This window comes from Rhinolophus ferrumequinum, chromosome 3 (genome assembly GCF_004115265.2).
Source record: "Rhinolophus ferrumequinum isolate MPI-CBG mRhiFer1 chromosome 3, mRhiFer1_v1.p, whole genome shotgun sequence".
Taxonomy (NCBI): Eukaryota; Metazoa; Chordata; class Mammalia; order Chiroptera; family Rhinolophidae; genus Rhinolophus; species Rhinolophus ferrumequinum.
In genome coordinates this window covers 35,945,139-35,963,059 of record NC_046286.1, presented here as the reverse complement: position 1 = coordinate 35,963,059, position 17,921 = coordinate 35,945,139, and the positions used below count along the sequence as shown (strand labels likewise).

At 36.3% G+C, this 17,921-nt stretch overlaps 1 protein-coding gene across 1 annotated transcript in view; it reads left to right on the top strand.

Moving 5' to 3' along the window:
* COL12A1 (collagen type XII alpha 1 chain) overlaps positions 1–17,921 on the top strand; it is a 112,153-nt gene that overhangs the window by 69,035 nt on the left and 25,197 nt on the right. Inside the window, 15 exon segments of the mRNA XM_033100041.1 lie at positions 449–591; positions 2,291–2,420; positions 4,188–4,307; positions 5,436–5,582; positions 6,332–6,448; positions 6,634–6,780; positions 7,312–7,386; positions 9,017–9,156; positions 11,351–11,474; positions 11,643–11,786; positions 13,177–13,341; positions 14,616–14,654; positions 14,754–14,892; positions 16,932–17,074; positions 17,395–17,504. Coding sequence (XP_032955932.1) covers positions 449–591; positions 2,291–2,420; positions 4,188–4,307; positions 5,436–5,582; positions 6,332–6,448; positions 6,634–6,780; positions 7,312–7,386; positions 9,017–9,156; positions 11,351–11,474; positions 11,643–11,786; positions 13,177–13,341; positions 14,616–14,654; positions 14,754–14,892; positions 16,932–17,074; positions 17,395–17,504 — 1,883 coding nt within the window.

The following is a 17,921-nucleotide window of genomic DNA, read 5'->3' as shown; positions in this document are numbered from 1 at the left end:
CATTTGGTCATTTTCTCATCGAGGACCTAAGTTAAGGAGGGATTTTGTCCCTCCTTTTTCTGCCCTTCAATGAATCTTCTCACCAAATGGGTACTTTGAAAACGTGAGGGCTTGGCCTCTATTTTTCATTAAACAGGAAGTGGTTAAAATAATCCCTTTCTTTCCTTATTTGTACATTTAGTTTCAAACCTAGCTTTATGCCCCTGGAAGTTCAGCGTGTAACTGTAGCTCTGAAATGGAGCACTTTCTACTCGTTATGTTTTCACATTAAAACCTTAAAAGGTGTGTATTTTATCATAAGGAGTAAGCAACCTAATGAATGGTGAAACACCGGCAAGTCACTTCCTTAATCGGACCCAAGTAAAATTCTTTTATACCCCTCCGTCCACCCCCATATCTGTCATGCTCACAGGCAGGCAAATAACTCTATTGTATTTTATTTATTTAGTACCACGAAGTGGACCGAGAAATCTGAGAGTCTTTGGGGAGACAACCAACAGCCTCTCTGTGGCCTGGGATCATGCCGATGGGCCAGTTCAGCAGTACAGGATCATTTATTCTCCCACTGTTGGTGACCCAATTGATGAATATGTGAGTCTCATTCTCATTTATTTGAGCATTTTATAATTTCCAACCTGGTTGGAGGGTGAAATTAAGCTTTCTTCTCGAAGAGGGAGATGGGATTAGAGCTGAGTCCTTGACTCCTGTGTGAAAGTTACCTTCTCTATGACTTCCTCTGACATGATATTGGGACCGCTGGAATGTGCCTCCTATGGTTTCCACACCACAGAGATTCCATACTACAGAGAATCAGTGTCTTTGGGGCTCATTTCTATTCCAAAGACAAATATAAAACTACCTTATCCCATGAAATGCATATTTCTAATCATCTAATTACACCATAGGAATTAAGTCTAGTGAAACATGATACCAATTATTCTGAGCTACCTAAATTCATGTTCAAATGCTGTGACTATTTAAATCTTACCCTTTCTTTAAATCTATTTTGTTTACAAGGTCTTCCTTAAATACGCCAGTGCTAATTGATCTCTCTTTTCTCTAAATTTAACATTTTTCAGTACACATTGTTTTTGGAATATACATACTCTAATATTAGCTTCAAACTTTTTAAGTGTCATGTTTTGTCTCTTTAGAACCAGATTCAAGTTTTCATGTAGCTTTTTCATAGCTTTTACTATGCATATCCATTTGTTATGGATGGAAAAACTCAGCCCTTTCTTTAAAGTTTAGTGATTAATTGATGTGATAGTTTAGTGGAAGATTACACAAAATGTTGATTGTAAAGCAGTTAGGCCTGGTTTGCAACCATTTTGCCACATACGTCCTCTTTGATCATTTTCTTTCCATTATCCGTAAGTTATAAAATATTTAATCTACTTGAACTTGATATATTAAGCTTTAATTCAAGCCCCCATTTTATTAATCAGAAACACATGCAACTGCCACTTAGTGTTTCTGATCAAAAAGAGATAAGCCAAATTGCCACACTTAGTTTGCCAAAGCAAAGCTCATGCTTTAGTGTTTGTTCAGCCTTCCCATGTACAAACATGCATTTTCCCTTCACTTTCTGAAAACAGTAAAGATATAATTTCTTCCCCTAATTCACCATTTGTAATCAAGGGACTCTAACTTTGGAAATCACTGGCGTAAGTGATTCACACTGTTTATAGAAGTAAAGTTTAGGATTGAAAGAGAGTTTTAGAAATCTATCTGATTCATTTACTCTTCATGGAGGTAGTTAAATGTATTTTCCATTTCTTCTTTTTCATCTTTTCCACCTAATTAGTATCAGCCAAACTGATACTCTTGAGGGCAGAAACCCTCACCAATGTATTCCCAGTAGCTAGTACCATGCCTGGCTCGCAGTGGGTACTTGGTACATACTTGTTGAAGGAATACAGAAAAATGTAACATGTACCAATGAGAGATGAAGGGAACATACTACCGAGCACTGTGGTACTCAGTAATACATACCGAGGTGTTGTACGTGCTATTGCCTTTCAACCTCACACTTTCCTTCAGAGATGCTAAATCACCAGTCTGGGAAATGGCTAATCTGGGATTTGAGCCCAGATCTGTCTGACTCTAAAACCATTTTCCCACACTGCACACAGGCAGTGTAGACGGTTTGCTTTGCAATGAACATTGTGCAACAAAAAAGAAAATACGAAGAAAATATGCTGTTTATGGGAATACATACAACAATATTGTCTTTTGATCTGGAAGTCCTCTAGCCCATAGTAAATTTATAATTTAACTTCCCCAACAGACCACAGTCCCAGGCAGAAGAAACAATGTAATACTGCAGCCCCTGCAATCTGATACTCCATATAAAATTACTGTTATTGCTGTTTACGAAGATGGAGATGGCAGCCATCTAACAGGAAATGGAAGAACTGGTAAATGTCTTATCCCTTTTATAACCTTTAAATTTGGCCTTTACCAATGCATCTCAAATACCACATTAGTACTGCATTAACATTTGTCTTAGACATTTAATTTCATCAAAATGATACGAAAACAGAATTCGTCTTTTCAAAAGGTCCACTAAAAGAAGAAAAAGGAGACAAAAATCTGCATATTTTGCTTTGCTTGAGGTCATTTATTTCTCATTTGGAAAAACCATTGCTTATTCTATGAATGATACTTTAGTTTGTGTGGTATCAGCTAAGGTTGTTGCTAATAACTCAGTCAATTTAGTATCAGCAAAAACAACTCCGTCACGATAGAAACTTAAGTCATAAATAAAAAAAGATGATTAGCATTTATCTTCTGTCTTTACAAATGTAGCTTTTTAAAAAAATATTTTTTGTTGTTGTACCAAGTAATTTATGAAGAATTGCCAGTTTTCAGACCGCCCTTTCAAGCCTACATTGGTGGCAATTTCTCATGGTTTAGGGCAAAGGTTCTCCAGTTTGGTTGCTCATTGAAATCACAGGAGAAGCTTTAAAAATTGCTATGCCTGGGTGCCACCCGCTGATATACTGATGTAACTGGTCTGAGGTGTGGCCTGGACCTGCTGATGTTCTAATCCAAGGTTGAGAGCCACTGCTTTAGCATAAAGGGATGCTAGGCGATAGATCTGGTTTCTGTTACAGGTAAATATTGGCATTCCTCTTTTCCACTTTATTCAGCAAAAATCCACTTAACTAATGATTTCAGGATCCTTACTATATTCGGTTGCCCAAACTCTTGTTGTGCTTAAATGATCTTGACAACAGTACAGAATTTGGGAGAGGTAGCATTCAAAGCTTTTAAGAGAAAAGCAGGACTAGAGTTGTTTCAGCTCTGTCTCTCAAGGCCAGGAATGTCTATATTTACTGGCACCTATTGTCTATAGGACTCAGTCAATGGAGACTCAGCTGAGTGATTTTAATTTAAAATCAAGATGATTTAATTTCACAACTTCCCACTTTTTACTTTCCTTTAGGTTTTAGAATATATTTTTGTACTTTTCTGGGGAAATGGCATATTTCAGAATTTTGTACTTATCAAAGTATATACAAAAATCTTTCCTAAATATTGAATTTTCGAGGAAGGCCCAAAGCCATTTTTAGTTTCTCTTATGAAACAAATTTTCAAGTTGAATTCCTTATTTGGGTAATAGTACAAATTCTAACTCAGCAACTACTTAACATGCTACTTAATAGCACTGATTTTCAGGGTGTGGAGTTGGAGGCAGTACCTGTGGAGGCTTGAGGATTTATTCTTGGTTGTATGGGTGGAGAGCAGAATGGTGTTGGGAAAAAACATTGTTTCCGTCACCAGCTGGCTGTGTGGTCTTGGGCAAATCCTATCTTATTTATATGATAAGGTAGTTGGACTAGATAGTCTCTCAATTGCTTGTTGGCTGTTACAATCTGTAAACAGTCTAAAAGTGGTATGAGATTTCCTAGTTTCTGTAATTCGGCGTCATATAACATAACCATCTCTGGAAATCACCAGTTCCTGAGTCCACTTGAGTTGCAGTTTGAATTTGGAAAAGTGCTAAGTTTTCTATTGAACATTTTAACACCTTTTGTTTCCCGGATAAGGAAATTATGGGATATTAATAGATATTTTTCATGGGGTTGCACTTTCAACACTTATAATCATACTCATCAAGTTCTGTGCTTTTCCTGTGTGTCAATGAAAGGTCAGTAATGTTTGCCAATATTTATTTGCAGTGGGACTACTTCCCCCTCAGAACATACACATCTCTGATGAATGGTATACACGATTCAGGGTATCCTGGGATCCTTCACCCTCTCCAGTTCTTGGATATAAAATTGTGTATAAGCCAGTCGGTAAGGAAGTACCTTTATCATCATGGAAATGCGTTGGAGAGTTATTTGCATACAAGGGTTGCTTTGTTGCACCCCCGTGATTAGATTGTCCTGATAGTTCAGTTATCACATCAAGTCCTCTCTGACCAGAGGTAATGTTCTGGAAATATCATTTTAAATCAGTGGTCTGAAGTATCGTTGTTACTGTGGGTGTAGATGACATTATCATTAATTTGCATGACTAAAAAGTTTGACCTGATCCATAAAATTGCACACACCCAAGGTGTTTGTGTTTAGACATCCTATGTGTTATTATGATTATGAAATAATGCATATTTAGCCAATGTAAAAGTCTGTGTTTTTCCCATTATGTCAAGCTATTATACCATTTTGGGCATAAGCATTTTAGTTTATTCATAAGAGGCTTACTTTCAACTTCTCATTGATATTTGCACCTAAATGGATATCACCTTGATTAAATTATTTGCTATCTTTGTTTCTATGTTCTGTCTATATGCTTGGCAAAATGGATGAAAAATACTCTGTACCAAGTGTACTAGGGTATCTGCCATGGACCCATGAAGGAAGGGTGTGAACTTTCTGAAATTTCCTAGAAGTTTCTCCTAGAAAAAAATAAAGGAGAGAGGGCAAGAGAAAGGAAAGATGAGCCTGTGTAAGAAATGGAGACAAAATTGAAGGAAGAGGAGGTGTTGGTAACTGAGGACCTTTAGTCACTAAGATAGATGTTCTTATATAATCTCTACAACACATTTAAAAATTTTAATTGAGCACCTACTATGTGCAGAGCACTGTGCTGGCAAAGTGGGGCTTAGAGAAGGGGTTTGAGAATGTACGGTAGTTGAATATATGATTGATTTAGTCATTAAAGAAACATTGATCATACACCTGCTACATTCTAGATACTATGCTATGCCTTGAGAACCAGAGGGTAAAAAACCCAGTCTCTGATTACAGTTTCGTATTCACTGCATAATGCAGCATGTGCTACAGTGAGCAAGTGCATAAGGGTCTTTGGAATTAATGGTGTTCATACTATCATTTGAGTATAAGTTAAAGGCATTTCACTTTAAGAAAAATTTGAGACTAGTGATAGCGTATTTCTGTGTATTTTTGTGATTGCTATTGAAGGTTCCAGTGAGCCCATGGAAGTCTTTGTTGGAGAAGTGACATCATACACATTGCACAATCTCAATCCCAGCACCACCTATGACGTGAATGTTTATGCTCAGTATGATTCTGGACTCAGTGTCCCCCTGACGGATCAAGGCACTACATGTGAGTTATGTATTTTTGCATAGTTGTAAGAAAAAGTGTAGTACAAAGTACCAGGTTAGCCTGTTCTAATTTTATGTCTTCTTAATATATGCATGTTTTCTCAACATTAAGTAGGTTGCCCTTTTGTGTCCAGCTAAATAAATACATAAGTAATATAATTGAGAATACAAAAATGTATATGATGAGGTATGTTTAGTCCACATGAAATATTATATTTTGAATTTTGAAAGATAAAAATTATAGGAATTACAATCTCATTCATGAATGATCTATAAAATTAATGTTGGGATGCTATATAGTTTTTCTTGACATTTGATATTAAAGCATATATTATCTAAATATGTTGATTTAATTGAAAGTTTTTATGGAAGTGCTATAATTACTGATTCAGCCCAGATAGAGTTTGTTGTCACAAAGTACTTTAGTAATGCTTTAAGGGCTTAGAAGATAGCCCTTCAGAAAAATTTTTTATTATTTTCCATGAGACGTCATTGACATTTGTAGTGTTGAGAGGGACTATGTGGAATTGTTTTTCCTTGAAAATCAGTGATAGAAAGGGAGTTCTGTTTTGGCTGTATCCATTTTCATGTATGTTTAATGTATATTTCTTATAAGGAAACATAGCAAGATTTTAGACTTTTTTTTCCAGCCATAGTGGAAGTTTTAAAATTGTGTTATGATTAAAAGTATGCTTTTTTTGGGCCTTTATTTACAAAGTAAATCTATATCTTTCTTTCTTTGTTTTGTAGTGTATTTAAATGTGACAGATCTGAAAACTTACCAGGTTGGGTGGGATACATTCTGTGTTAGATGGTCACCTCATCGGGCAGCTACCTCCTACAGGCTAAAACTAAGCCCTGCAGATGGTACGTGTGCAAAACAAACAAACAAACAAACAAAAAACAAACAACCCCCCCCAAAAAAAAACTGGAGTATATAGCAGCAACATTTTAAACTTCAATAAAGAACATGCCATTTTGTTTATAAAATTATGTATAAAAATGTCTTTAAATACAACCGAAGTTTTGTTTTCCTTTGTTGTCATACTCAGGAACCAGAGGACAAGAAATCACAGTGCGTGGATCAGAAACCAGTCACTGCTTCACTGGCCTTACACCAGACACTGATTATGACATCACTGTTTTTGTGCAGACACCAAACCTTGAGGGACCAGGTGTCCCTGTCAAAGAACATACCAGTAAGTTTTGAGGAATCTGGAAAGTCTGTAAGGCTTCAGAGTAGAATGGTCTGGGTATGGGAGACCTCAGTGGCTCCTGTGGAGGCACTTCTCCCTAGGGGCAGCAGTAATGATGTAATGATGTCTGGTTCTTGAAGGTTGGAGTCTGTGGCTGGTTCAGGATCTTAATCTGTAGCAAATCCATGTTGCCCCTGTTACAGAGTTGGTGTTATCTTAAGGAAAGGGCTAAAGGAGAGCGATGTGGCTCTAGCTGAGAAGGTGATATGCATCGATATTAGTGACTTTTACGCATTTGACCTTATCTGAAGGCCTTATGTTCACCTTCTGAATCTTGGTTTTGCTTTATGCAGTTGTAGTCAATGTTGAATGACTTGCAATGATACCAAAGTTGGATAAAATAGAATTCCCAGTACGTCTCTGCCAATGAGACTTTATTTGTTATTAAGGATTTGAATCACTCTTAAAATTTACTTTCTGTAATATGAAATGTGCACATGTTGTGTTTTTCTAATTATGATTTTTTAATTCTAGCCCTAAAACCAACAGAAGCCCCTACAGAGCCACCCACACCTCCTCCTCCTCCCACGATTCCACCCGCCCGGGATGGTAAGTACAGCTGATTCGACAATACATTCAGCTGAGAGGGATTTATAGCCTTCTCTTACTTATGAAGTTTATACAGCATTTACAATTGATATAGAACATTTCTGATGTATTATTCTTGTTGAAGAGTTTTTAGGTTAAAAGAAAAGATTGCCAGTAATTTGTCCTTCTTCCCATACCAGGCACAATTTGGTGTGAATAAAGTCAGTCATAAACTACTCTAGCTCTTTGGTTGGAACTCTGTTTCCTCAATTTTGCGGATTAATGTAAAGTGATACCTTACACAGTCCCTGGTGGGCATTTCTTTCTGTGGGCTGCTGGCATCAGTAGGCGCTATGAACCTTTTTGGCTGTATCTGCAAGCTAGCTAGCCCCTGGGCCTTTGGCTTTGGAATTCTTGGCTTCTGGCCTGAGAAGTGCCCTCAATTACACAAAACTAAAATACTTCTATTTGCTGAAGTTGGAGAATAATTGTCACTTGCAGTGAACTGGTGAAAAGACATACTGGGTTATTAAGGCTGGTCTCTCAGTAATTTGGGGCAATTCTCTGTGTCTTATCAAATTAAGTTTAATCTAATTAACTACTGGTTTGTTCTTTTCCCACATTCTGTTTCCAGTGTGTAACTAAAAGCATTTCAGATTTTAAAAGTATTTTTCTTTTATCTTAGATGGCTGCGAAAAATTAAAAGTATATTATTACAGAGTAAAATAATAAAGGGTTTTTAAAAATTAGACTGTTGAAAGAAATGTAGCAAATAATCTTGGCTTAAAAATATGTTTTTTTTTTTTTAATAGACTTTATTTTTTAGAACAGTTTTAGTTCCATACCAAAATTGAGGAGAAATTACAGTGTTTCCATATATATCCCACACCGTCACATGCACAGCTTCCCCCAGTGTTAACATCCCCCACTAGAGTGGCACATCTGTTACAACCCGCGAGCCTATATTGATATATCATTATCACGCAAAGTCCACACTTTACAATCTGGTTCACACCTGGTGTTGTACCTTCCACATGATAAGTTTTTATATACTAAAATCTTGTTACAGATTTCTTTGCAGGATTTTTTCAGCCTCCCAGTTTGAAGATTCAAATTAAAGATACTGATTTTATTCAATCCCTTTGTTCCCCCCCGTAGGATTCCTAATTGGCCTAATTTAAAATGAAAAGACACCTTTTTTGCACCAAATATTTGATAATTATATACAACATCTCCAAATCCACTGATAGCTGTTCTTAAGTTCTGAATGTCATTGCTTTACGTTTGATTTCCTCCCCATTTATCATTTGAAGCTACTCAGAAAGTTCCATGAGGAAAGAGCATACATTTACATATAGAACTAAGCAGATGAAGTAATTCCAGAGCGAAAATTGAGGACCAGTTAGACTGGTGACTCTCACACTTTATTGCTCATAGGAATCAACTGGGCATCTTGTTACTGCTGATTCTGATTTAGGAACTCTGGGGTAGGGCCCAGGATTCTGCATTTCTAAAAGGGGATACTATGCTGCTGAACCACAATTTGGGTAGCAAGGTGTTGGACTGCATTTCTCAGTTAGGTAATTTTACTTGAATGAAGGAAATCATGAGATTTGGGGCTTCCTCTGTTTTTGTTTGTTTTTCTTCCTAGTATGCAAAGGGGCCAAGGCAGATATTGTATTCTTGACTGATGCTTCCTGGAGTATCGGGGATGATAATTTTAACAAAGTTGTAAAGTTTATCTTCAATACTGTGGGAGCCTTTGATGAAGTCAATCCTGCTGGAATTCAGGTGAGTGTCGTTTCATCAGTGGCTGTTCACTTGTCATGTCTTGCTGTTTCCTTCAAACTCCTCTTTTTACGTAGAAAGACTTTTCAGTACAAATTACGTTTTGACTCTTATTTGCTATTTTCATTACACATGTATTTTTGGGAAGGAGTTGGCAGCACTGATAAATAAACAGAAGACTAAATATTCCTCTCAGTACTCTCTTTGGCTAGAAGATATTCCTGTTGGAGAATTAGGGGATTCTGATGCCTACTTCCAGCTTAAAACTCTGACAATGGTACATTTCCATCTAAGGTCATCTAATGTTCTGGCAATTAAATGCATTGCGAATGTTTCACTCTGTTCAGTCAGAGGATTCAGTGATGAATGGTGACTGGGGTGGGTGTGTGGACCCCTGCTGGCCTCTCTGTCATGGCATTGCAGGTATTACCTTGACCAGAAGAACGGCCATTATTGACTCAAAGGGTATTTCATTTGTTTCCCTAAAATAACTACCAACGATCTTGTGGAATTACTCCAAAAGAATTTGTTTTATTACAGTAGGAACTTAGAGAAGTTTATCTTCCTATGAGGGGCCTCAAAAAGACTTCATCATTTAGCCGTAACTATCTATAAAACTGAGAGTCTCCTCCACTAATCTCAATGTACGGGTGAACTGAGCACTCAGGTCCAGTCGCTTGAAACTATTTTCAGGGGGTCTTCCTAGACCCCTCCAAGACCCTGATTAGTTATTATTAGCTATTTCTTGCCTTCTGCAACCTTGAAGGCCCACTTCCAATCCCAGCTTTCTAGAGAGGTTTCCTTGATGGCTTTAGGCATTCCTTGCTCCTGAAGGATTTTTGTCTGTATTACTGTTACAGCAAGTATCACTGTATATTGTCATCATTTGTGCAATTCTCTTTTGTCTAAACCATTGACTCCTTAAGGCAAGACTGTATTGTGTTAGTATTCTTTTGAATTCTCTTTGTTCCTTCCCCATTCCTTTTGGTGAATTTTCTTTATTTTGGCAGCTTGTACTTTTTCACTGTGGCATCTTAGACACATTATGAAAATAAGAGATTTTGACATAAATCACAAATAATTTCATAAACAAATCACATATCTTCTTTTATGGAAGAGTGCTTTATGGAATATACTAAATTTCAAAACCCCAAATCACCTTGTGGATGTTGTTCTAACCCAAAAAGAGTAAAAAGTCAGGCTAGTTATATTCTCAATTTAATGTCTACAACTAAGTCATGTTTTCATCCTTTTAGAAATTTAAGATGTCTATTAAAAAATAAAAATTGCTGTCGTATTTTATTAACGTAGATGAGCCAGCTACTTTGTATAAATGATTACTAGTCCTTAAAACAATCCTAGAAAGTAAGTATAGTTATCTACATTTTACTGATGAGGAGACCAAAGCCCAGAAATACTGTTTCCCATGAAAATAAGACCTAGCCGGACAATCAGCTCTAATGCGTCTTTTGGAGAAAAAATTAATATAAGACTCTGTCTTGTATTATGTAAAATAAGACCCGGTCTTATCTAACATAATATAATATAAGACAGAGTCTTATATTAATTTTTGCTCCAAAAGACGCATTAGAGCTGATTGTCCGGCTAGGTCTTATTTTCATGGGAAACACGGTATTGGGAAATTGCCCAATGTCACAAGGCTATTAATTGGCAGAGCTCAGATTTCAGTCCAATTAATCTTGACTACAAAGTCTGTACTGTTTCCACTAAATCACACTACCACTAAATCTGTGATGAGTGCTGATTATCACACACGCGACATTTTTATATTACCATAAAGAATGGATGCAGTTGGTGAGAAGGAGCAATTGACTGAGAACCAAATGTTTAGTCAACATTTGAGTTCAAGATGGTGTGTTCTCATTTCTAATTCTGGAAACTCACTGTTCCCCAGTTTTACCTATCCCTTCCTATATCCTAGAGAATGGTACCATATGCGTACCATGTATTTACATTTTAATATCAATTATTGTCAATTTCATTAAAGATTAGAAATTAGAGACTTTAATGAGAACTTAATTTAGTCAGTGTTATGATACTAGCTATAAAGAGCTTATACTATTCTGTCAGGTCTGAGATGCTTCTTTTTCCCATTCTGCAGCTAGAGGACTGATGGAAAAATTGAAATATGAAAAGAGATGACTTGCCTTCACTGCCAAACCACATTTTCTTTCAGGTCTCATTTGTGCAGTACAGCGATGAGGTCAAGTCTGAGTTCAAGCTGAACACGTACAATGACAAGGCCCTAGCCCTTGGGGCCCTCCAGAATATTAGGTACAGAGGAGGAAACACAAGAACAGGTACAGTTAATCGGAGTACACGCAGACCTTCACTCTCCCAAGCATTTGGAGTGGTAGAACTGAGTGTACCATCTCACTCTAATATTCAAATTCTTATCAGTTGGGTATGACTAACAGCATTTGGATAATTTGCACTGAGGTGATACTAAACTATTCCATATTCTATAGGTAAGGCTCTCACATTTATCAAGGAAAAGGTCTTGACCTGGGAGAGTGGCATGAGGAAGAATGTCCCCAAGGTGCTGGTTGTGGTCACAGATGGCCGGTCACAGGATGAGGTCAAGAAGGCAGCTTTTGTCATCCAGCAGTCAGGTAAGCCCAAGCATGAATTTGATGTCTAGTGATTGTACTCATTATTTTAACAGTTTTAAATGTTCAGGAATGATTGCAAAACACCCCAAATTACTGATTTTACTTTCTTGTTCCTCTATAATCTCTACTCTCTACCCTCGTAATGTTAGTTTATATTTAATTACGGAATGGTTGGTAATTGCTCAAAAATACTATGGTGTAGTCTTTGTATGAGATGTGACCCAGGGGCTGTCAAAGAGCAAACTAAATTTCCCCTCGGTGGCTGGAAGGCCACAGAATGCAATGATGGATGACCCCAGAGCTGGCTTCCTGCCATAGCAGCAGTGAGTCTTGATGCTGGTTCCTATGTAAGGAGAGACATAGACTTCTACTTGAGCAGAGCCTTGCAGACGCAGGCCCTAAGCAGACTACTGGAAGGTACACTGCAAAGGAGGAGTAGCCAGGCCTCAGTGAGACGTCTCTAGGGGACATCTTGGCCACCAAACATCCTGAAAGCTGCAGGCAACACTGTCCTCTGGATTAGTTATTTAGGATTATTGGGCATGAAACTAGGTCTTTTCAGTACTTGCATTACTCCCCACCCCCCACGCCCAGCTAAGGTCCAAGGTGTACATGTTCTAGGGAGAATTCTATGCTATGCATTATCTATTGTAGTATTGCAGAGTACTTTGTTCCAGGGAATTGCACTGATCTTTGTATAAATCATTGCCATTATGTTATGTACTTTGAGCAGATTTCTGTGTATTTTGTGCTCCTAGCTGACTTAAGTTTGGGATTATGAATGCTTACTCCTCACGTTACCATATTTATATATAACTAATTCCTTATACAGTTTATTTTTTTACAGTCAAATTAAGCTTTTGGAGTGAAAACTTTATTTGTATTAACCTAAATAAATGAAAGTTTATTGCCAGTAGGAGTTGTAGATTCCATTTTAAAAGTGAGCAAAATGCTGCCTTTGAGCCTGAGTTTGTTGAGAAAATCAGGATCAAATTTTAAAATGAGCCCATTCTTGGTTTCTGAGTCACATCAGCCTAAAATGTAAATGGTGCCTAAGAGAGATGCGGAATTCATGGGTATATTAGGACTGTGGCTCTCTGTCGGGAAATGTGCACCATGTTAACTAAGTCTTTCTGCTATTAAAATGTTTGAATTGTTAGGATTTTATTCTAGCAAATCCAATTAACTGAATTTTATAAGCCAGAGAGTAGGAAGACCTGGAAAAAGTACAGATTCATGAAAGAGAGTTTACGTCAATTAAAAGGACTTGCTGTATATGCCGAGAAAATGCGGCATCATTGCTGACAAGATTTCATTTTGAGTTGTTTAAACAGTGAAAGACAGAAGAAGGCCTGTGTTGTGGAATTCATTCTGTGACGCTGCTCTGCAGGGTTCAGCGTCTTCGTCGTTGGTGTAGCTGATGTTGAGTACAACGAGCTTGCCAACATAGCCAGCAAACCCAGTGAGCGGCACGTGTTTATTGTGGATGACTTTGAATCTTTCGAGAAGATCGAGGACAACCTCATTACATTTGTTTGTGAAACTGCCACGTCAAGTAAGTCATGATCCACATGGATCTACAGTCTTACTTGTTGTGAAAAAAAAAAACTTAGTAGGTCATTCCCTCTCCTTATGGGATCAAGTCTGTGCATAAATAGATCCTGGGAAATCACTTGAGAACCTGATGAATCATTGTTCCTATTGAGATCATGCTAAGTGTGTGCTTGTCAGAAGTCCATTTTTAGCCTTGTTAAAGATGTAATATATTCCTTGTATGGAAATAAAGTGTTTCAGTATGTCCTTTTCCCACCATCCTGATGCCTGTGACATTGGAGTAAATTAATCTTCAGTTTAGGAATGCATTTATAGAAACATTTCTGTGAGATGAAGGTTTTCCCTATTAGTAATCAATTGGTATTTGTTCTGTCAACATCTGTGCTTCAGGGAGCAATAAAAAAACTGACTTGTGCATGTGTGCTCCATAGAAATTCATTGGTTCTCATTTTTTTGGGGTGTAAATTTTTCTTATTATAACAAGATCTCAAGTTCAACTTTTAAAATACAGTGAAGGACAAAAGATTGGTTATTTGTCAATTTATCCATTTCCCCATCCTTTAGCATTGATTCTTGGGGTATTAAATTTGGGAGACAGTTATGTGGCTAGTCTAGACTCCCGATCCTAAGCATGGCTATGCTTTACAAGTGTTATATTTTCACCTTTTAAACATTATATTAACTCAGAACTCTGGTGAGAGTTGGCAGTAGTAGACAAATGTTAGTGGTTTACTCTGAAAACTGACCTAAAAGCTCAGCACTGGTGAAAGTGGGTAGGGAACTACAGTTGTAGTTCCTTCCATCCCAGCTGGTCCTGAGAGCCACTCTCTGGTATCCTGGGCTTTAGGGCACCCATGGTGAAAACTTTTGTACACTGTCACTGACTGTCACTGTTACATGAAGTTTGGTAGGTAGCCTAAGGCTCAGGGGCTTGGTAGAAAAGAGGGTTGACTAGGGACAGACTCCTCCTGCTTTTACATAAATCTAAAATTCCCTGGGTGAAAAGTTCTTTATTAAAGAACATCTGAATTTTTTTTCACTTTAATTCTTTTTCATTGTTCTTCAGAATATGGTAAAATTCCAATTGGGCTGGAGAATGTTCAGAAAACACTGTTTATAGTGGTCAATAGTTTAATTTCTCCTACATGCAAGAAGTTTTTATAAATGTATGAACAATTTCATTACTTGATATACATACAATGCTGCTTTCTGTACATGTACAATGTTTGCATATCATGTTGGTGAATCATACTTAAAGAACATTGTATATTATAGGTTGTCCTCTCATTTATTTGGATGGCTACACCTCACCAGGTAAGCATTTATACCCTTGGGCTAATTTATTTCAGTATTTAAACAATAAAATAATTTAAATAACCGAGTTTCAACATTTTCTTTTCTTTTCTGATGTAGGTTTTAAGATGCTTGAAGCATACAACCTGACAGAAAAGAATTTTGCATCTGTACAAGGAGTCTCTTTGGAGTCAGGGTCTTTTCCCAGCTACGCATCGTACAGGCTTCAGAAGAACGCCTTTGTAAATCAGCCCACAGTGTGAGTGTACCAACAAAAGCTTCTTTTTCTTATAATGAGCCAGACTGTTCTGAGGCTCTCAGAATCTTTGCTGCCTTCTCAGACTCCTAGAATTTTAGAATTGTCAGAAGATTCCTTGTGTATGGCCTAGCTTAATTTCCTTCAATATAGTTGGATTAAGTATCTTCCATCAGGTCACACATGAGACTAGGACTCAAGCCTTGGCCTTTTCAGAACTAAGAATCTCAACTGATTCTGCAACATTATGGCTACTGACCCTTTTGAATTTAAGGCTAAGAACGTAATTATACTTTTTCTAAGGGAGGTTGTTTGCACAGGAAGGCAGCTTGTTATTTTGAACATTTCTCCGCCCTGGTGCAGAGGACTGGATGAAATAAGTGCAAAATGAGAGCAGCATTCTTTTCAGTGTTTCAGACCTCCAGAAGATGAAAGACCGCAGCAGTTTTGCTTGTCCTTGTTCAGACAGGCAGTGGTTAGATTGCTCTGGCAATCTGTTGGATAGCTGTAGATATCATTGTTTTACTTCATGAAAGTTTGCACCTGGTATGATAACCAAAACATGTACTTCTTATTCATTAGAATGAAAACATTTTAGTCTTGAGAAATATGTGTTTGGCAACTTGTGGAGAGAAAAGAACAAGAAGAAATAAAGCTTTCAGTAACTTAGGACAGGGTCAGAAAATGCTGTCTGCAATTTGAAATGCTTCGGGAAAGCTGACGGAAAATTCAGACTAAAGCAAAAATGAATTTCTTTTAAGGACGCAGAGATCATATTGTTGTAGTTTGACCACATTGTAAGTTCCTAACTCTTTTATGGTTAACCACGTTGGTTCTCAGTTTTAGGTTTCTCAGTGAACCTTAATACCCAGTGTTTAACTCTCACTTGTCTCAAGATATGATACCTACATTTTAACTAACAGCAGCCTATAGTCTGCTCAAGAGTCAGAATTTATGGCTGAAAGAAGCATAAATGCAATTATTTTTTTCATAAGTACTCATTGAGAAAGAAAGAGAAAAATGGACAAGGTTAGACATGAATTAATATGGAGAAGATATTATTTTTAACATGGTATATTACGAAGATAGTAGTGTTTTTTAACATGAAGAAGACATCACAGCAGCTTGCCCAGAACATATGTTTTAAGAAACAAGGCAGCATTACATTCCAGAAGTACCAGTGGCATGGTACAAGGACGTGAAATCTCAAGAGAAATTCTGTGCCATCTGTCAAAATTCGTGAACAAATAACTCCTAAGAGTTGATTATCAGGGCCTTTTTCCTACCTTCAGATAAAGTTTTATTAAGTGGTCTCAGACAGAAAACCATCAATTCTGCTTCAAAGATTCTCCCTGAATAATTGACTCAAATCTGGAAGAACACATGGAACCACATTTTTTTGTCTTACAGCCTTAGAGCCAAGAAACATTTCCTTTTAATTGAATCATATCCCTTTATCACCACTAAACGTTTGCACATGTACATGCCCTTAACATTTATTACTGGTTTTATTTTTGGGAACATGTGAGCTTCTGGAGATTATTTGATTTATTTTATTTCAAGGGAGGAATTTGGAAGTGTAAAAACTATTAGAGATACAGAGGGAGAAATTAAAACCATCTTATTTATGATCTCATACCCTGACATTGGAAATTAAATATATTTAGTAAGATTTATTTTCTTTAAATTAGATCCATAGATATAACGTTTATCACTCTAAAGTTATTATATAGTTTTATAATCATTTATGTGTCTAGAAAACATTAGTTATTAACATTAGGATAAAAGGTCATTTGGCAATTTTCCAGACTTTGTGACTTTATCAGATTATAAATATTCTATTACTACTTACGTAATTGGCCTTTAGTGTTCTTTTGATGTTTTTCATGAATTTTTCCTTTCTTTTATGTAAGCAGATTATTATAAATGACTTCCAATACTGCCCATAATGAGATTCTGGTCCAAAGATTTAAAATATTCTCCATTTCTTGTGAGAAATCCTTATTAAGTAATTAATTTACTTATTTTGTATTAACCAACAGAGATCTACACCCAAATGGACTCCCTCCATCATACACGATTATATTATTATTCAGACTTCTCCCGGAAACTCCCAGTGACCCTTTTGCAATTTGGCAAATTACAGACAGAGACTACAAACCACAAGTTGGAGTCATAGCAGACCGTAAGGATTTTTATCTTATTTTAAGGCACAAACATACATATTTTTTATCGTGTTTTCTATTTCCTTCTTTTTTCTCTTTAAGAGCCTTCTAAATATATATACGTATATACATACATATATACATATGTATTTACTTGATATATGCTTTTATGTTTAAAATTTTAAAAATATAACATATTAGTAAATATTCTAATTACATTTTATCTCAATTGAAATTATTGTATTTTTTAGAAACCTCTCCAACAAGAATTATATGTTAATACTTTCAATATAAAATATACCATGCATATGATTTAATAGCAACTATTTGTTGATTACAGCTTCTAGCAAGACATTATCATTCTTTAACAAGGATACAAGAGGTGAGGTGCAGACTGTTGCATTTGACACAGAAGAAGTGAAGACATTATTTTATGGAAGTTTCCATAAGGTAAAAAAATAAGGTTATCTGGTTATTTATAGAAAAAAGAATATGACAAAACTTTAAATTAACTTATTTTATTATTTATTCAAATGTCATGTGAAATTGGTAGAAACATAGGCTATGTCTTTTGAAAAACAAAATATTTACATCCTCATGACTATTTTGTAACATAAGGAATATAGTCAGTAATATTGTAATAACTATTTATAGTTTCAAGAAGGTACTAAATTTATTGGGGGGATCACTTTGTAATTTATACAAATGTCTAACCACTATACTCTATACCTGAGACTAATATAATATTGAGTGTCAATTATAATTGAAAAAAATATATAATAATCTAGAAAAACTAAATTAAAAACAAAATCTTAGAGAATTTCATTAATCCAAATAAGAAAATTTAAAATAAAACAATAATTTTAC